Source organism: Phocoena sinus, chromosome 8 (genome assembly GCF_008692025.1).
Source record: "Phocoena sinus isolate mPhoSin1 chromosome 8, mPhoSin1.pri, whole genome shotgun sequence".
Lineage (NCBI taxonomy): Eukaryota > Metazoa > Chordata > Mammalia > Artiodactyla > Phocoenidae > Phocoena > Phocoena sinus.
Genome location: NC_045770.1, coordinates 5,592,591 through 5,610,306, shown reverse-complemented (window position 1 = coordinate 5,610,306; position 17,716 = coordinate 5,592,591). Strand labels below are relative to the sequence as shown.

Sequence of the window (17,716 nt, the reverse complement as noted above, 5' to 3'; positions counted from 1 at the left end):
CAGACTTAGATCCTCTTTCCCCCAGTGCACGTTTTTCCCCTCCTAATCATTTATACTCATCACCAAAGCACACTCCACCTAATAATTATGTAGGGCTGAGCTAGAATGAGTCCAGCATTCCCCACAAATGTCTGTAGTTTGGCCCTAGAAACAGATCCCATCACTATTAACTGAAGGAAGAGCAGAAAGTCTTGCCCAGCTATTGATGTCCAGGACAGTCTGGGCAGTGAGTCTGGGGCTGGCAATGGGTCAGCCGGGCTGCCCCACCTGGGAAAGACAAAAGTGAGGCTCACTTGAGTCTGCCTGGGGCCTGAGAACAAGACAGTTACACACTTAAGTGTCTGGAGGAAAGGCCCTTGTTTTTGCTTGGGCTCCTTACACCTACGTGTGTTCAAAGTACACATGTGTGGGAGTGGCCGCAGGGAAAGGAGACCCTTCCTCTCTTAAAGGGGCAGCCTGTATGCGAACGCAGGCACCTTTCCTCCAAACCCAGGAGCCTAACCATGTCCAATCTGCCACTCAGACACACACTTGGATAGTGAGCCAGCAAAGCTGAAGCCAGGAAGCGGGCTTCTTTACAGCTTTTCCTCCTGAGGTCTTCGAGGTAACTGATTGTTTTAAGAAGTCACCAGATATGGGTAAGGTTTGGATTTGAGGGTACGGAGTGAAAATTTTGTTTGGAAACCAAAACAGAAAGAAAAAAGAAAAGCTTTATGTCACTAATGTAAATGTCGAAAGAAAATGCCTTCCTAAGTATGTAGGTGACAAGAAGAAAGAAGGAGGTCTTCGCTGATTAGAACTAGAAAATAGGACTTGAGAGTTCTGAAGCCTGGACCTTTTCTAGTAGGTTCTCGAATGCAATCTGAGCTTTATCTTATCCTAGGGGGTAAAGTTTCCTCCTCGTACCAAGTTTCCCCCTCGAGAAATGACTAGTTAACGTATTCAAATTCTTGGGGAGGCGACTAGATCCTAAGCCATCATTTGAGCATATAAGTTTTCAAGCCTTTATCTAGCAAATAATTTCTGAACACCCCTCAAATGTAAAGCATGGTAGCCAGATCGGGTGGAATAACAGAAGAGGGTATTAAAAGCAGCACAGAGGCAGCAGAAGAAACACTTCTGTTCCACCATAATGGGATGAGCTGAAAAGGCGCTACCCACGCCTTTAAAGAACAAAGGAGCGAGAACCCAGCCTTGAGGGGCCTTCACGAGAAACTGCACCCATCTCAGCTCTGAAGGTCAAACACCTCCACGGAGCCCAGCCCTAAGAGCAACTCTCCCGCCAAGCAAGTCCCAGCTTCCTCACCGAGTTCAGACTTTCACATTCACCCACCTTAGGACAACTTTCACTCTCATTATCTCTCAGGGAGAGGTGAGTCACACAGCAAACAATGCAGTTCGGTAAGTTAAAGTCAACAATAGGCACTGAATCCAGAAGCCCGTCATGGGCCACCAAGAGCGTCGGGACCATGGTCTAGAGTCCTGCTGTACGACCAGCCAGACGCCACGCTGATCAGTCAGGGATGATGGGGCCGTGACCGCATGCTGCTGGGCCCTCTGGCCACAGGCAGCATATGTGACTCCATCCACCCTGTCCCCAACCAAGGTCAGGCTTCCTGGGGCTGCTCCAGCCAGGGATGGCACAGAGGGCACATGAGGCCATTCCTGCAAGACAGAGAGCTCCCCAGTCTTTGACCGAGGAGTCCCATCAGCCTGGCCACACCTCCCGGAATTGAGCTGCAGTTGGAGGCTCTTCCTACAAATCTCCTTCCTACCTGCGGCACAGCTTGAAGGCTCCCCTGCCCTTTCTTCCTCTTCCCACTGTGTCCTTCAGATGTTCTCCCCCGAGTCTAATCGTGCCTTGGCATCTGCAGACCCAAACTAACATGCTACTAACGTTGGATATTTTCCCACAAATTGTCTGACGTTGTGAAAACCTGTGAAAGGCCTCTCCTTTGCCGTTTGCCGTGTGACTTTGGGCTAGACTTCTTCCCCCTCTGAACCTCAATTCCCTCCTTTGTACAATGAGGATAACAGATTTTTCCTCATGTGGTCATTGGAGACAGTTAAAAAAAAAAAAGAATGTGTATGAAAGAGTCTAGCACGTAGTAGGAGCTCGACACACGTGTGGGTTGAGCTGAATAGCTGAAGGGACCTAATCTGATGCCCCCAAGATACTGCCCGGAATTACTGGAATTCTGTAAGTCAAATCCATCATCCCCTGACCTCGAAGAATGTAGAACTGTATTGAAGGACAGAAGGTCTGGAGAATAATACGAAACAGTGGTAACAACGAGCACCTAGAGGGCGCTTCCTGTGGACCTAGCGCTGTGCCGCGTGCTTTCCATAAGCTATTCATGTAATGCCCACAATAATCCTAGGAGATAGGAACCCCTATTATGACCATTTTGCAGGTGAGAAAGCTGAGGCACAGAGATGTCAGCTTGCCCACAGTCACGCAGCTGGTCAGTGGCAAAGCCAAGACACACTCATGCCGCCTGGCTCCAGAGTCCATGCTCTTAACCCCACCACGATGAAACCTCTGCAACATACCCAGTGGTCAAACATCCTGGATGGTCTCCTGTCACGCGCTTAACCTGGATTTAAGTCTGAAGGCATAAAAGTGACAGACGGGGTGCTGATAACCATCCTATCTGTAAGCATCACATGAAAGTCACTTTAGGGAGAAGAGGGAGGGATATACAGAGGCCCTAGAACAACAGGGGTTTGAACTTCATGGGTCCATTTATACATGGATTTTTTCTTTATAAATACACTGGAAAACTTTTTTGTAGATTTGCAACAATTTGAGAAAAACTCAGACAAACCGCATAGCCTCGAAATATGGAAAAACTAAGAAAAAAGTTCGGTATGCCATGAATGCATAAAATATACGCAGATGTACACAGAACAGACAAAAGGTGTGTAAATCGACTGTTTATGTTAGCAGGTCAACAGCAGGCTAGTAGTTACATTTGGGGATTATACTCGGATTTCTGGCTGTGTGGGAGTCAGCGCCCCTCACCCCCGTGTGGTGTTCAAGGGTCAATTGTAGCACCTCTTGAATGGAGTCTCCACGCCGGGGAACCACTGGTCAATCAGTGTCCAGAGAGGCAAAGGCATCCAGGGAACCAGGAGATGCCGAGGGGCGACATCTAACAGAGCCCTTCCCAGCAGAGGCTGCGGGAGTTTCCAGGCCGGCTGTTCAAGGCCGACAGGACCTGTGTGGATGCCTCGGCAACACACTGGCTGAATTCTGTTCAGTGGAAACATCTGACTTCAAAGACAAAAAGGTGGAGCTTCAAAGTGGAGACAGAGTGGAATTCCAGAACTGTCACCACCCAGTTCCACCACTTGGAGTTAGATTTTGTTAAAGAAACAGTGACCCAAATAAATGGGAGACTCAGAGACTCCTTTAAAGCTGGGGGACTGGGTCCCCAGAAGAGATGTGTCATCGTGTAAGTTTCCTGCCTCCTAATCCAGGCACCCACAGGCCTCAGCGAGTTGGAACACCAGGGTCTGAGATTCTGTTTTGTAAAGTATGAAGGGGCCTCTCTGCCCCAAAGGCAGCTCGCTGGAGCTACCGTAGCTGCGTCCAGACCCCGGGGTGGCTCAGCCAGCCGCGGTCTTCAAGGGCAACTGACGGAAACAGGGAACCTCCCTGTCCATATTTCCGAAGCCAGTTAGAAGAAAAAAATGAATAGTGAGGCCAAATCCTCCCACCGTGTGATCTTTTCCACGGGTGGCAGATGATTAAGAAAAATGGTCCCAAAGCGAACCAGTCAGGAGGCGGAAGCAGTGGAACGTCCATGCAGGCAACACCAAGGGGCTTCTGCCCCCCCACCCACCCCGCCTCCAGCCCAGAGCTGTCAGGGAGTTCTCCTTCCCCAGGCTCCAAAGTATTTCCCCAGCAGCCTCATAACTGAGCAGCATGTTAACCCGTTACTCCAGTGAGATCCCAAATGCACTCCACACACCCCCTTAGGACCCAGCGCCAAACACAGCACAGAGAATCAGAGTCCCCCCGCCGCCCCCGGCTTCTGGCAGCAAGCCTCCAGTTAGGCTCAGGGGGTCCGTCTGGCTTCCTATAGCCTGCTACTCACAGGGGCCTGTGAGGAGGAAAGGGAAGATGCTCCGTCTGCCTTTCTCACTGCCAAGCTCTTTTCTTCCCAGCCACCCAGGTGCTGCCCAAGGATGGTCTACACCAAGACCGTGATGCTTCCTGTAAGCCTGAGGCCAGGCCCAGCCTTGCCTGGGCCGAGAACCTCAGGGCCCCTGTAATAGGCAGTACTGCACACAACAGGCACCAGAGTTCTACACTCATGTCAGCAAGCTGGTTCTTCTTGACTTTAGTCAATTCACACCCTTATCGCAACAGCAGGGACACGGAAAGGCTATATTCCAGAGCTTGGCTCAGGGAATAACCACCCTCCCCCAATTATAAAACTCCAAGCTGCTCCTAATAACATACCCACCTGCAGACTAGCATTAGAATTTTCTGCACAAATTCACACTGCACTACTCTGCTCCAGTGATGCACCGCCCCCCTTCCTCGTCAGTGACTTAGGCTCACACCAGAAGCTTCCTCGGTGGTTGTTTGTACCTGAGGACGCTGGGATGATTTTGCAATCCAGCTTTCCATCAGAAAACTGTGATTTCAGGAAATGCCATCCAATCTCAGGTTTCATTCTGAACTGAAGGGCTTTGAAGCACTCCTTTTTGCAGGAGAGTTGTTTATTTTCAAATACATGTTTTAGCAGTAGCTTTAGGTTCCTGAACCCTAAAGCTCAGTGACCAGTCAGATCCCCCAGGTTCTGGGCATGGCCCAGGGACTCTGTTATTGTGTGACGGTGGACGGGCTCTAATTTATCTACAAAACAGTGAGAAGAAGGTTTATCTCGGGCCAAAAGCAACAGGGGAATACCTAGGGCTTCTATTTCTACAAGGCTGGTACGGCTTCGCGTGATGCCTCGCGCAAAAATATCTGCAAGTTGGATTCCTGACGACGGTCCCATATCGAGCCTTTAGGAGACTGAGGGATCAACTATTCACAAATCTGCCCAGCATGGTAAAACATACTTTCGTTATAGTTACTGACTAGCTTTGGGCTTAGCTTTTCTCAGGCTCCAGGATAAAGAAGAGACCCTCACCACTTCATCAACAATTACAACACAAAGCTGGGGCTTCTCCTAGACAACGACAACACGACAGTTACCAGCAGGCCTGCTCCATACCAACTGCAGAAGTGATAGGAAAGGATTCCTTATTTGTAGCAACAGAAGTCTGGCAGTCTGGAGTGAAGTTCTATAAAGCTGATTTGCAGAGCAATAGCTCCACTCCCTCCTGCCCCCAAGACCCCCCTCCCCCACCCCCAACACACAGTGTGAATTAGTGACAAGCAAGACACAAGACTCTTAATCTACTCTATGGGAGCAACTGAGATAACCAATGAGTGTCCTCATTCTTTAAGAGGGAGAAAGATTTCGTACTCAGGTGAGACACCTGGCACTTAAGGTTCGATTCAAGAGCTACCTTCCTGCAGAAGGCCTGGAATAAGTCCTTTTTGGTGCCTCAGTTTCATCATTGATAAGAGGGGCCTGGAGGGACAGAGAGGAAGGGAAAATACCCTCTGACAATCCAACATATTATTCTACACGTGCTGAAATGGAAAAAAAAAAAAAATCAGAGATGCCCATGTGTGTCAAGGATCTAGAAAGCTTTTTGTTTAGGTCCATCAAATACATAGAAAACACCAGGCCACTTCTCTCAGTTTGTTTTGTAATCAGATGGGGTTCATAATGTATCTTCGAACAAAAGAAAATGGAGCTCTCTGATCGTATCAGTTTGATAACCAAAAGCGGTCCCAGTAAGGTAAGAAGGTGCATTCTTGGCGGAAGCCAGCACTGCATTTGATGTATTCTTAACTCAGCTAACAGGCAGGCTTTCAAGCCATGTTATCTGCCCACACATCTTGACCTAATTTAACAAGTTGCCATGGGAGCCCAGTGAAGGTTGATGCAATTTTCTTATCTTGGGAGGAAGAATGCAACTATGCAAGAGAATGTGAAAATTCAGTTTCTAACCGATTTCCACACTCACGGTGCAGGAACTAAGACAGCATCGGAAGAAGTAAAATGTATTCCTTTGAGAGTGAGATGAACAGAGACCTAGGCTCCTAGTGTACTGGCAGGAAAATGGATTCACACCCCAGCACAGGGAACCTATACATACATCCCTTAGTTCAAGCCAAGTCATAGTGATGTAAAAGGTACACGTGCTCCTACCGTGTGTGGCCACACATACTCTGGAGTTAGTCAAATTTTAAGGAAACAGATAAAAAAAAAAAAAAAAGAGCTCAGAACTTGAGATAGAAAATAGGTGTGACATTTATGAGCAATGAAAAGTCTTGCCAACACTTATACAATGATTTCCACTTTCCAAAGTACTTTTCCAAACTTCAGCTCATCTTAGCGTGTCTGCATAGACTCAGAGATCCATTTATAAAAACTCCAGTCACTACACGCTCCCCGCGTGGTGGAGGGGGCTGAGTAAGCATGTGCCATCCCCCTTCCCCGTTCCCTAGGATGTACGTGAAATGATAAGGGGTCACAATGAGGGGCAAGATATAGTTTGCACCGCGGACAGCAGAAGTCCACCAGGCACTGAACACAGGAAGAAAAGCCACCCAAATTTGGACCACTCCCGACATGCCTAACAAATTCCTGACCTTCGTCAAACCACAGCAATAAGAAAATCCAGTTCAAGTCTAAGGACAATGACAATGTCTTGAATTCGTCAAGATAGTGAACCTTCCAAGGCTACGAACACTTGTCTGCACTCAACATGGGCTCAGATTTGCTGAAATAATTGATTTGTTACGAGTGAGCTCTCTCCCCTGCGTCTAGCACCATGTCTAGCACTCATTTGTCTCGTTAATTGAGTTAGTTCAATTACATTTTCACAGATCTCCTACCACCGAGAGAGGGAGGGACACTTCCATTTCACTAAAAGTAGAAGAGGGTACAAGGTAAATTTGCCTGAAATCACACAGTGTGTTAGCGCTGGGAGGAGCACAGAGGACTTCTGTTTTCTGGGCTATTGTTTGCACCTCCATTTGAGATGGTTTGACAGGTTAAATCCCCAGTTATAAAGAAGAAACAACTGAATGGTAAGATACTTAAAAAAAGGTTTTTTAGTTCAAATGACTACTTGAATTTTTGAGATCTTTAACTGATAATCGTCCTCTCTTTGCTTCCATTCACTGAATTAGTTTTATTCCCCTAGAAAGAAAGAGATAGAGATAGAGACAGAGACAGAGATAGAGATAGAGAGGCAGAGAAAGAGAGAGGAAAAGAGAGGGAGGGAGGGAGGGAGGGAGGGGGGAAGGGAGGGACGGAGGGGCACCCATTAAAAATAATCTATCCAAATAAGGGATGACATCAAACCTAACTCACAGCTCCAGGACATTCCTGTATTTGTCCTGAAAAGAGCTTTTGAGGTTCTCATCCGTTTGCCCCTGGGTTAGGATTGCCAGAGAAGCCTCACAGGTGGCATTTTGGTGTTGACGGCAGTTCATGTCCCTAATTTGTACTTCACACTCATTCCTTGTTCTTAAAATTTCCAGTTCACCCTTTTCCTTCTCTTCTTGAAACTGGGACACGTGGAGAGATTCCCAACTCTCAGATAATTCTTGCCAAGGTACTGAGATCATCTTAGTCAAAACCCTTTAAATCACTCTTGTAGACTATTAGCTCTGCAAGCTTCTCCCACCTACGAAATCCAATAACTAATATATATATAATATATATATATATATATATATATATATACCCCTTTCAGAGGAGTTTCTATTTGAGGTGGAGATGAGGCTTTCACCATTTCTAGAAACTTCTAGACTTTCTGTAGTGTAGCCATGAATCCTTAACAGAATCTTTTCCCATGAAGGCTGACCTAAATCATAAGACTCTCTTTGGCCAGAACCCAAACTTTAGAACTTAAAGTCAGTTTATTTAATATCATTATCCACAAAACCGCCCTAACTAGCAACATTTTCAGAATTGTACACCAAGCTGAGAGAGAATGATGAAAATTGTCATATGGGAGAAAATTATAATCGTGCCTGGTAATGGTGGTTATGGTGGAGATTATGCCAGAGGGAATAAGGCAGGACCTTTAATAAGGAGAAACTAAGTTGAGGATTTGGTCCTGGAAGCTAGGGCAGAAGGAGGAGAAGAGGTGGCCTTTACACTTGGGCAAACGACAGAGCCGAGTGTAACCTGCGCCATAAACACAGAAGCCACTTAGAGACGTCTGCCATCTCCACAGCCCAGAGTCATGTCAGAGCTACCCCGGCCTCTCCGCCTCCTAATTAAGCAGCACTTCTCTCCTCCTTCATCAGTGTATCCAACTGGAGTCCAGTTCTTACAATACCTAAGAGTTATTACAGGAGCCAGCACTCCTGTGCATATTGAAAGAGACTTGATAGACTTTCCTTATTCCAGGTGCCATTAATGGAAAAGGGCAAACTTTCATTGTCTGCTGCCCAAGATGGGAAGGAACTCCCCGGCAAAGCAGCAAGTTCCCATCTACTCGTGATGTTCCAGCGAGGACTTGGGGAATACTGCAGCAAGAAAAAAGTAGGGAACCTTTAAGCTCCTTTCTGGCCCATGACTCTATATACAGACCTTGTCGCTACCTCAAAATCCAGACCTAACTCCTGAGCACCTATCCGTGCACTGAACTGCATGCGGAGCTGGAAGAATGCAATGTGAAAGACACACACACACCCCTGATCCTTGAAGGAGGAGGAACTTTTCTAAGCATGTGAGCTGTTCTCAAAGGTCAGCTGGCTTTCCTAGTAAAGACCTGAGATTTCCCTCACACAAGAACAGGGATCCAGCACGCTCTTCAGATCAGACAGACACGTCACTAGAAACACAGATTTTGCTGTCTGTCTTCATCCATACAAAGGGTCCCCACCAGTGACCTGTCCATGGTGGATAAACTGTAAGAGAACAGAGGGCAAGGTCACAGCTGTGTCATCCAAGCTTAAAATAAGCTCTGCTCGCGGCACAATTTCTAATGTTTACAAAACACGACAATCTTACGGAAAAGGGTCTGATCATTTAACATGCGTCTGCTCCTTGGACAGTTGTCAGATACACTCTTCAAACCCTTCCAAAGCTAGACAGCCTATGGGCCACACCTTGCTTGGACAATGAATCATTTGGCTCTAGTACCAGATTCTCAATCAAAGCCCAGACTCTCAACATACATCTTCCTTCCTCTGTGATCTTTCTTCGGTCACCACTACTACAACTTTCACTCCTGGAAAAAAATCAACAGTAAGGCTAAGCGACAAGAAAGGTTTCCTATATAGGGCAGGATCCGGCCAGAGTGTCCGGTGACTGAGGGCACTTTTCCCTTTGGAGAGACCAGCCGAATACTGAGGATTCTACTCCAGATGAGTCCAGGGTGTAGGCCATTCCGTGATGGCTTTGAGAGATGCCACTGCTGGTTTTGGGTTTAGAGAGACCTCCCAAGAGCAGGCGAGAAGTCCTCTGATGCTAGACCACAAGGCAGAGGTTCCAGAAACACCAAATCAACAGGGTTCCCTTCTCCCAGCGAGGGGTAAATATCCAAAATATCAGTTTTCCCTAGCAATCCTGGAAAGGATCCCTTGGGACAGAACGACACTGCTTGCTTCCAAAAGCCAATGGCTATTCACAGACTGGCTTGAGAGGCTAACCCAACCTCTCCGAGTCTACTTCTCCCCACCCGCCCCCCCCTGGAAAGAAAGAGGCTGACTTCAGGGGCTGGGAATGTGCACAGAAGCTTCCAGGGAGCCCACCCTCAGCGAGCAGGAGGCGGGGCGGGCGCCTACCTGTGTAGCCAGCCAGGGCCGCAGCAGGGATGACAGGCTTGTCCTTGTTGAGGTCAGCACGGTCACGCACATAGTCCTTGAAGGTGCCCTTGGGCTTGTGGTTGGGCAGGGCGGCTGGGTAGTCCTCTGAGTCGAAGCTGTCGTAGGACGGGACGCGCTGCAGGCTGTTGAAGGATGACTGGCTGCTCCAGGACTGCGTGAGGCGGTCGCAGCTATCGTAGCTCTCTATGCTCTCAAAGGAGTCCTGGCCCCCGAGCTTGCCTGGAGGAAGAGGAGGTGGGAGGAGGGCAGGGAGGAGGGATGGGAAGAGACACTGTGAAACCCTCTCGGTGAGGATGCGCAGGACGGATGGAGGGAGTGGCCGGTGGGGATGGAGGCGTGTGGGTTTGCTCTGGGGAGGAGGGGCTGCCCGGGCCCAGTCTGCGAGCCCCCTGCGTGGTCTCGTCTTGCTCCAGAGCCCCTAGGACAGAGATTCAGAGTCGGGCGCAGCTTCCATGTACCAGAGGGAGACAGCAGTGTTTGGGACCGCAAGAATCCCAGAGCCAGAGATCTACAGGCTGAGAATCATGTCTGCTATGATGGGATTTCTGGCTGATGAATTAGACCCAATGAGTAGATGAAGAAATCTGAGCAGTGTCAGGCTCAATTCATTCCCTATCCTAACTCAAGCCAGGGAGACGATTTCAAAAGGCCCCATTTGGCACAATATTCTGGTCATGAGAAAAAAAAATTCCATTAGACTAAGAGCAGATTGACCTTCCTTGACCTTGGAACTAAAATATTATTTTTTAGCCTTTTTTCCAAACACTCTTTTAAAATGAAATAAATGCAGCACTGCCTCTATGCCTTCTCAAACAGAGAAAGAAGTTATGAGATGCTTTTTCCAGGAGGTTAAAAAAAGCAAACACTCTCACTCTTCTAAATAGAAATCCATATTCTTTATCCTCTCCAAGTGCAGCTTTGTACTTGAAATTTGTACTTTATTAGGGAAATGTAGGCAATAAAAAACAAAGAAGTTGATTAAAGAGTTAAGGTCCATAGCAGTGTCAGAAATCCTTTACTGTATGAGTTGCTTAAGGCATTCTTAACTGACCACAAGATCATGCAAGTTCATTAATTTCCCAAACCAGGTTATAAACAGCTGCTATGATTGCATAATAGCTGCTAGAGAAATTTCCACTGGCGAAAATGCCATTAAAAAGGAGCCTAACAAAATGGGGCGGGGCGGGGGGGGGGGACAAAAATAAATGCATCTAACTACTGAAAAGGCTCACAGGAATATTTTTTTATGTTTTATTTCCAGATACTTTCCAGGCAACCTAAATTAAATCATGGGAGATTAAATGGCCACTTCAGCAAATTCAAGAAGCCAAAGGATGTGACAAATGTGTATGCAGAAATACCTGTGAGTCAGGGCTGGCTGGTCTACCATGAAATTTCAATCCCAGAATAAGGGCTGGCATACACAGCGTAATACTAATATGTTTCTGGTGTATTCTCCCCTTCATAACAGAGGGAAATGGTTAAACCAGTGAAATTCAAATATTTAATCTTGGTGTCCAAACCAAAATTAAATATACAGTAATTAAGAAGGAAGATACATTGCTTCCAAAAAGAAATTTTTTTTAACCCCAGATGAAAGATACTCAGTTAAATATGTAATTTTTGCATAATCTCCCCTTGTAGATTTCCTGAACCTCTTAATCCCTCCAATGCTGCTTGGAACAGAAACATAGTTGTTTAGCTGCTTCATCTCATTCCTTCTTCCAGTCACTCATTCAAAGAAGGGTAATCCCCAGAAGGTAGGTAAATGGAAGAGCTTCACGGAATTATCGGCCCCGCCTACCCAGTCCACTGTCGTATTTGCAACTTTTTATTATTATTATCTACTCAGTACTCTGTAATGACCTACACGGGAAAAGAATCTGAAAAAGAGTGTATATAGGTATACCTATAACTGATTCACTTTGCTGTACACCTGAAACTAACACAACACTGTAAATCAACTCTACTCTAATACAAATATTTTAAAAATAAAAAAAGAAGGGACTGTCCCTTCCAGAAATTCACATTAAAAGACGCAAGAAAACAGCCCCCAACCAAGAATGCAACAGCTTCTTTTCAACAGAACAGGAAATTTTGTGGTCTCTCATAGAAAGGTATTTGCTCACACCAGCTATCCATCTTACACATACCAAAAACCTAAGAAAGAAAGTTTATATTTTCAGGAAGAATACTCCCACAAAGTCACCGATGTTGAGGCTGTATTTATACTCAAATGTCCCTGAGATGATTCTCTCAGTCATTTTTATATTTGGAGGGCAGAGAGACTGGAATTTTCACATGCAAGACAGCTGAGCTTCCAAGGAGTCCCAATAAGCAAGGGCACTAAACGAGGCCAGAACCACTCTCTGGCAGCCTCTCAAACATGAACCGAATGCAAGTCTGTGGAGAGTTGCAGTTTATAGCAGTAGGCTACTTTCATTTTAGCTCTCTTTCACAATCCTGGAGCTGGGAACCATCATTTACGGGTATTTTCTCCCAAAATGGGTTGACTCCAACTGGATTAGACACTCGGTTAGGCTACTGTGCTCACGCAGGGAAGCTCGTGTCCTCCACGCCATCCATCAGCTGGCTTTCCCGAGAAATGTCTCAGCGAGGTCCTTCCAAAGCTATTCCACCACACAGACCTCGGAGCACCCAGAACAGTAGGTTGGGGAGGACAACGGCGGCCCACTGAACAGACTAGCACAAAGAAGACAGCTCTCCGAGTCCAAAGAAGCGGAACATCGAAGCACTCTGTATACCTTAATGCAGTACACGGACGCTACGATGATCGCTGATAATAAGCAGCTCACAGTATGCTTTCAGTCTAGACCGATCCTACCACGTCAGAGCCAATCAGCCCCGAGAATACATCCTGTTTGCGGCACTTCTAACTCGCCAGAAGAAACCGTGAGACGGACCGGTCTCCCCTTCAAGTCTGTGTGGTGTGAAGCTTGGTGCGAGTGAGGGAGAAGGAGGCCAGAGAGAAAGCCCTCCCGTCCCTTTGTACAGGTCACCGTCTGGTCCATCGGGATTCATCTGGGGTCGCGGGGCGGGTGGGGACCGAAACCAAAAACCAAGAGAAGGAGAGGGAGAAGGGGGGGTTGCACAAATGCAAAGCCAGACGCAACTGGTAAATGACCTGGCAGCAGATCTGCCCAAAGTGACACCACGGCTGAGTCCCCACGCACCCTCAGCCTCATCACACACGCACAGGAAGCCCCGTGAGAAAGAAAGGCGCTCTGTTGCTGTGACCCGCCTGAGAAAAAAGGTACACATATGTGTAAGTATTTAAATAGACCGGCATCCAAAAATAAAGAAGAAAGGGGAAGGCAAAGCTGGTCCCACCCATCCCCTTCTGTCTGAAACACAAACACCCCGGGGCTGCAAGAAGGCAGATTACAGGTTCCGATTTTGCTGGGGACTTTCCCTCTGCAGGCTTGCTGGTCATCTCGAGGCCTGCTGGGAGGAAGTAGGAACCTGAACACTTGAAGGAGATGACAATGTGTGCGGCCTGTGAGGCCTTTGGGGCCTCACTGAGGAGAGGAGCAGGGTCATCCCTGAGCAGAAATCACCACGAGGCGGCCAGGCCCGACTTCCGTGACCAAAGGCCTCGCGAGCATCGCTCGGAAGGGCTTTCTCCTGTCCTCTTCCTGTCTGTAATTCTCTCCCATTTATCCATCAGAATAGTCATCTTTTTCAACTTGTTAGAAATCAGCTATAGTTCTTCCTGGATGAACAAGTCCCTCTTTACGATGGACTGCACTTTTGTCAGAAACAGAACAATCTGGACACGTCGCTAGGTGAGCCGTGCCTCTGAATGTTTATGTCCTGATCTTAAAAATTGGGCGTATTTAACCTTTTTTGCTTTATAAAGTCAGCCAGCTCTATTTTGAACCACTTATTTCACTGTCAGTGAGTATTTTATCATTGTCATAACAGTCATGGCAACAAGAGTACCATCTTCTGGAAGCCTCTGGCCGCCTCTTTCCCTGGTCCTCTAGCTAAATACACACTTTCACCACACTGCTGAAGACTGGTTCCAGATAAGCTGTCGGTTAACCATCCTCTATCTTCCCAAACCAAAGAAGTCACAGGAGGCTAGGAAGCCCAGGCTGAGAAGCAGAGGTCATTCAGATACCAAGCCAGGATGTGCAGTCTGACTGGGAGTATTTGGAACACCAGATGATGCAGAGATAAGGGCTCTCCAGGAGGGTCTCTGAATCATTTTTATGTGATTGTGTCCTCCTTAAGCAAAATCCTCTACAAGAAAATAACGCATACCTTAAAAAGCAGCTACAAGCACCTGAAGTTATCACGTGGTGAAATGTTTTACCCAAATAAGAAAGGCGATTGTTCTTCCTGCCAGATTTCAGTTCCACCATGGACCCAGAGCCTTTGTCATCATGAAGGACTTGGCTAAAATTCCATGATACAAAGTTCTTAATATCTAGACATTCTAAGACGGAAAGGCTAAAACTCAGGAACGCCCGGGGCTAAGAGCAGGGGGGTAAAAGTGGGACCTGGAGAGCTCACAAACTCAGGTAATTCTTAGAATTTTCTAGAGCAGAAATCCGACCTACCACGACTGGTCCTCCCCATGCACATGTTGTCTGGGGTCACCACTTCTTGTTTGATGGCAAAGTAGTCAGTCTGCAAGGTGTCCGTCTGCAGAGGGTCCCGGAGGATGACCGAGGGGTAGTCGTTCTCATACTTGAGGGAGAGGAGCTCCTCCGAGCTGATGGGATGGAGGGTCTGGTAGGACTCTGTAATGAAGCTGGGCTCAGAGAACTCCGATGGAGGGACACACTGGGCATGCTCGATACCGTAGCCTGGAAACACAGAGCATGTGCAATCGGAGAGAGGAGAGATGAGTACCGGAAACAGGCCGTTCCTCCCCATTTACAGGGGCCCCGCAATGTCAAACAAGCTGACTGCCTTTGGGAATGCAAGAAAAATATTTTAAGTGAAAAGGGCCTGGGTTTTCAACCTTGCTCCACTACTCAAGAGCCGTGGCCCTTGACGAGACACTTCCCTTTTCTGACTTGATTTTTTCATCTCGAAAATAGGAACGGTGGCAACCTTCCTCGGGGTGTTGCGATGCGCAGATCCAATGACAGCATACATGGAAAAAGCCTACCAACATTTCTAGCACACAATAAGCTCGTTGTTGTTGTTAGGATAAAAATCATAATAGTAAAAAGATAAAGTGAAAATAAACCTGTTTAAGACACCCTTTGAAAGCAAAGCCATCAGATAAGCACAGCCCTAGGCTAATTCTCTCCCTCCGGCCACCCAGGCAGCCTGGTGAGGGATAAGGTACTACATACAAGGAGAAGGCTTTAGGTTCCTGAGGCTGCAGGGCATGCTCTGGAGGAAGGATTTCAGAGGAAGTGCTGCCACATCTACCAGCAAAAAGGAAAGAACAAGGTCCAGGGCAAAATCCCTAACCCGAACCTCTGATGGCCACCATGGGGCACATAAGAGTTTGGAGGCAAGTCATTGTCTCTCTGTGTGACCTTCATGCTGAAGACGTGGGAAGGACCCCAGCGTAGGTGCGTGCAGGTGAATAAAATGTGCAGATAGGTTGAAGCCTTGTGCTTTGTGGGAAGAGCCAAACAACCAAGAGTCTACATTTAAGGAAATATTATTTTCTGTAGAATTACCAGGCAGGGGCCTGAGATGGCCTGGGACAGGGATCCTTTCCTAAGTTCCATGACAGGAAGAGGCGGGAAGGGCAGGGGGTGAACTTACTAATGAAGTAATCCGAGGTATAGCGCGACTCTGGGTAGGGAGCGTTGACTCCATTAACTTGGTACGGTTTCACATCCTCTGCAACAGACAGGGGAGGGATGAAACAAAGAGGTCAGCGTGCAAGCAACGCTCAGCCGAAGAGGACCCTGGGCAAAAGGACCACAGTGACCTCAGCCCCTCTTCGCAGAAATCTGCATGTCCACTGACTGAGCTGGTGTCGGAGTCTCCCCTGACTGGGGCCTTGTCTAGAGACGAGCTCACTAAAGTATGGCTAAGTTTATGATTCCAGTAGCTGCAGAATGGGATTTAATATCTTGGAAAGCGCATTCTAAGGGGTGGGAAGGCATTCACCCCCTTTCTGATGCGTGCGTGTGCCGCCAGCAGCCGAGGCTTGAAGGCATCTTGGGAGGTTACCAAAATCAGTCGCCAATACTCAAACTGATCAGGTCCAAAGCTTTTCAGAAATACAGGACAATCTCTAGACAGGTAGATTTTGGAGCCTCCATTCCTTCCAACAGATAGATGTCTGGTTTTCTGTTGTTTTTTTTTTTTTTTGCGGTACGCGGGCCTCTCACTGTCGTGGCCTCTCCCATTGCGGAGCACAGGCTCCGGACGCGCAGGCTCAGCGGCCATGGCTCACGGGCCCAGCCGCTCCGCGGCATGTGGGATCTTCCCGGACCGGGGCATGAACCCGTGTCCCCTGCATCGGCAGGCGGACTCTCAACCACTGTGTCACCAGGGAAGCCCCAGATGTCTGGTTTTTGTTTTGTGTTTTTTCTGTTGTCCTCAAATGTCAAGTTCAGGCCCAGATTAAGATGCTAGTAAGGTGACTCTACTTAGTGAAGTATGACAGGGCTCATACAAAGACAGAGAAGAGCCACATAACCAAACTCCTGTCCAGGTGCCAACCTCCCTAGGAATGAGAATGGAACACAGATGAAGGTATCCAAGCAGAGGAAGGCTCTCTCCATGGAACCAAGGTGAGCTTGTGGATCATCTAATGACCCTGGAATCTGGCGGTGGGCCCTGACCGTTGTATGGTACAGTATGATTACGTTTCACTGTAAGGATCAGACATAAAGACAGAGGGTTGGTTTGGGTTTCTCCTCAGGTATTTGATAGCTTGTTGGGAGCAGAGACTGCTGGGAAAACAAGTTTATGCCTGCACAGAAAAACAGTTCCCAGCTGAGATAAAATGATTAAACTCGGCTTTAGCAGCTTAGCAGATTGAAACATCCCCTGTACCTTTGGCCTGCCACCCCACCCAGCAAAGCTATGTTTTCTCGGCGCTGGGTTGCCTTAGTTTAATCACAGAACAAAAGCTGTAGCCTCAATACAAACATCACGTTCAGTTGTTCAAAGACCTGAAGAAGGACGATCCTCCTGCCCCTCTCCCTTGAAAATGCTGTGAGATGTTCTCAAACCCACCCCATTATTTCCCAATTCTCCTAAATTTGCTCGTACTATTCCTCCGCAGGAAGGTAGGCCAGAAGCTACCCCACGAGTTCGCATCATTACACAAAGAACACAGGACAGGAAGTTCGACTGAAAAGACCTAGGTTTAAGGAGACAAGTGATGTTGAGGAAACCACCTAACCCGTCCTCATTTCACAGACAAGGACACCGAGAGAACATGCCCTTCCCATGTCCCAGGGTTGTTCTGAGAGTCCTATGAGAAAAACGTAGTTTCAAGCACTTTGGAAACAAGGAGGTGCTGTACAGATGAGTTATAACGGATCAGAGGCAGGTTTAGACACTCCAGGACAGCTGGCTGCCCCAGGGTGAAGACTGGAGGGAAACGGTGAATTAGCAGCATATATTGGGGCGACGCGGTCTGGTGTACCCCGCCCCCCACTGCTGTGTTTATAAGCCAGTGCTTGCATCAGATCTGTTCTGAGCCTGCTGGATCTTTTCCCTCTACACACAGGTGCTCACGTCAACACGTGTGAGTGGTTTGTGTGCAGTTACACCGAGATCACGGCGTGGCTTCGGGGAAGGCTAGAGTCACCTAGTTCTCGACTCTGCTTACATTTC

At 47.7% G+C, this 17,716-nt stretch overlaps 1 protein-coding gene across 2 annotated transcripts in view; it reads right to left on the bottom strand.

The window, feature by feature from the left end:
• ETS1 (ETS proto-oncogene 1, transcription factor) overlaps positions 1-17,716 on the bottom strand; it is a 66,183-nt gene that overhangs the window by 12,213 nt on the left and 36,254 nt on the right. Inside the window, exons 4-6 of one of the 2 annotated variants that reach the window (XM_032638906.1) lie at positions 15,683-15,760; positions 14,512-14,760; positions 9,884-10,144 (exon numbers count right to left, since the gene is read on the bottom strand). In XM_032638906.1, the coding sequence (XP_032494797.1) occupies positions 9,884-10,144; positions 14,512-14,760; positions 15,683-15,760 (588 nt within the window). The remainder of the gene's footprint in view (positions 1-9,883; positions 10,145-14,511; positions 14,761-15,682; positions 15,761-17,716) is intronic. The other variant, XM_032638907.1, reaches the window with a different exon arrangement.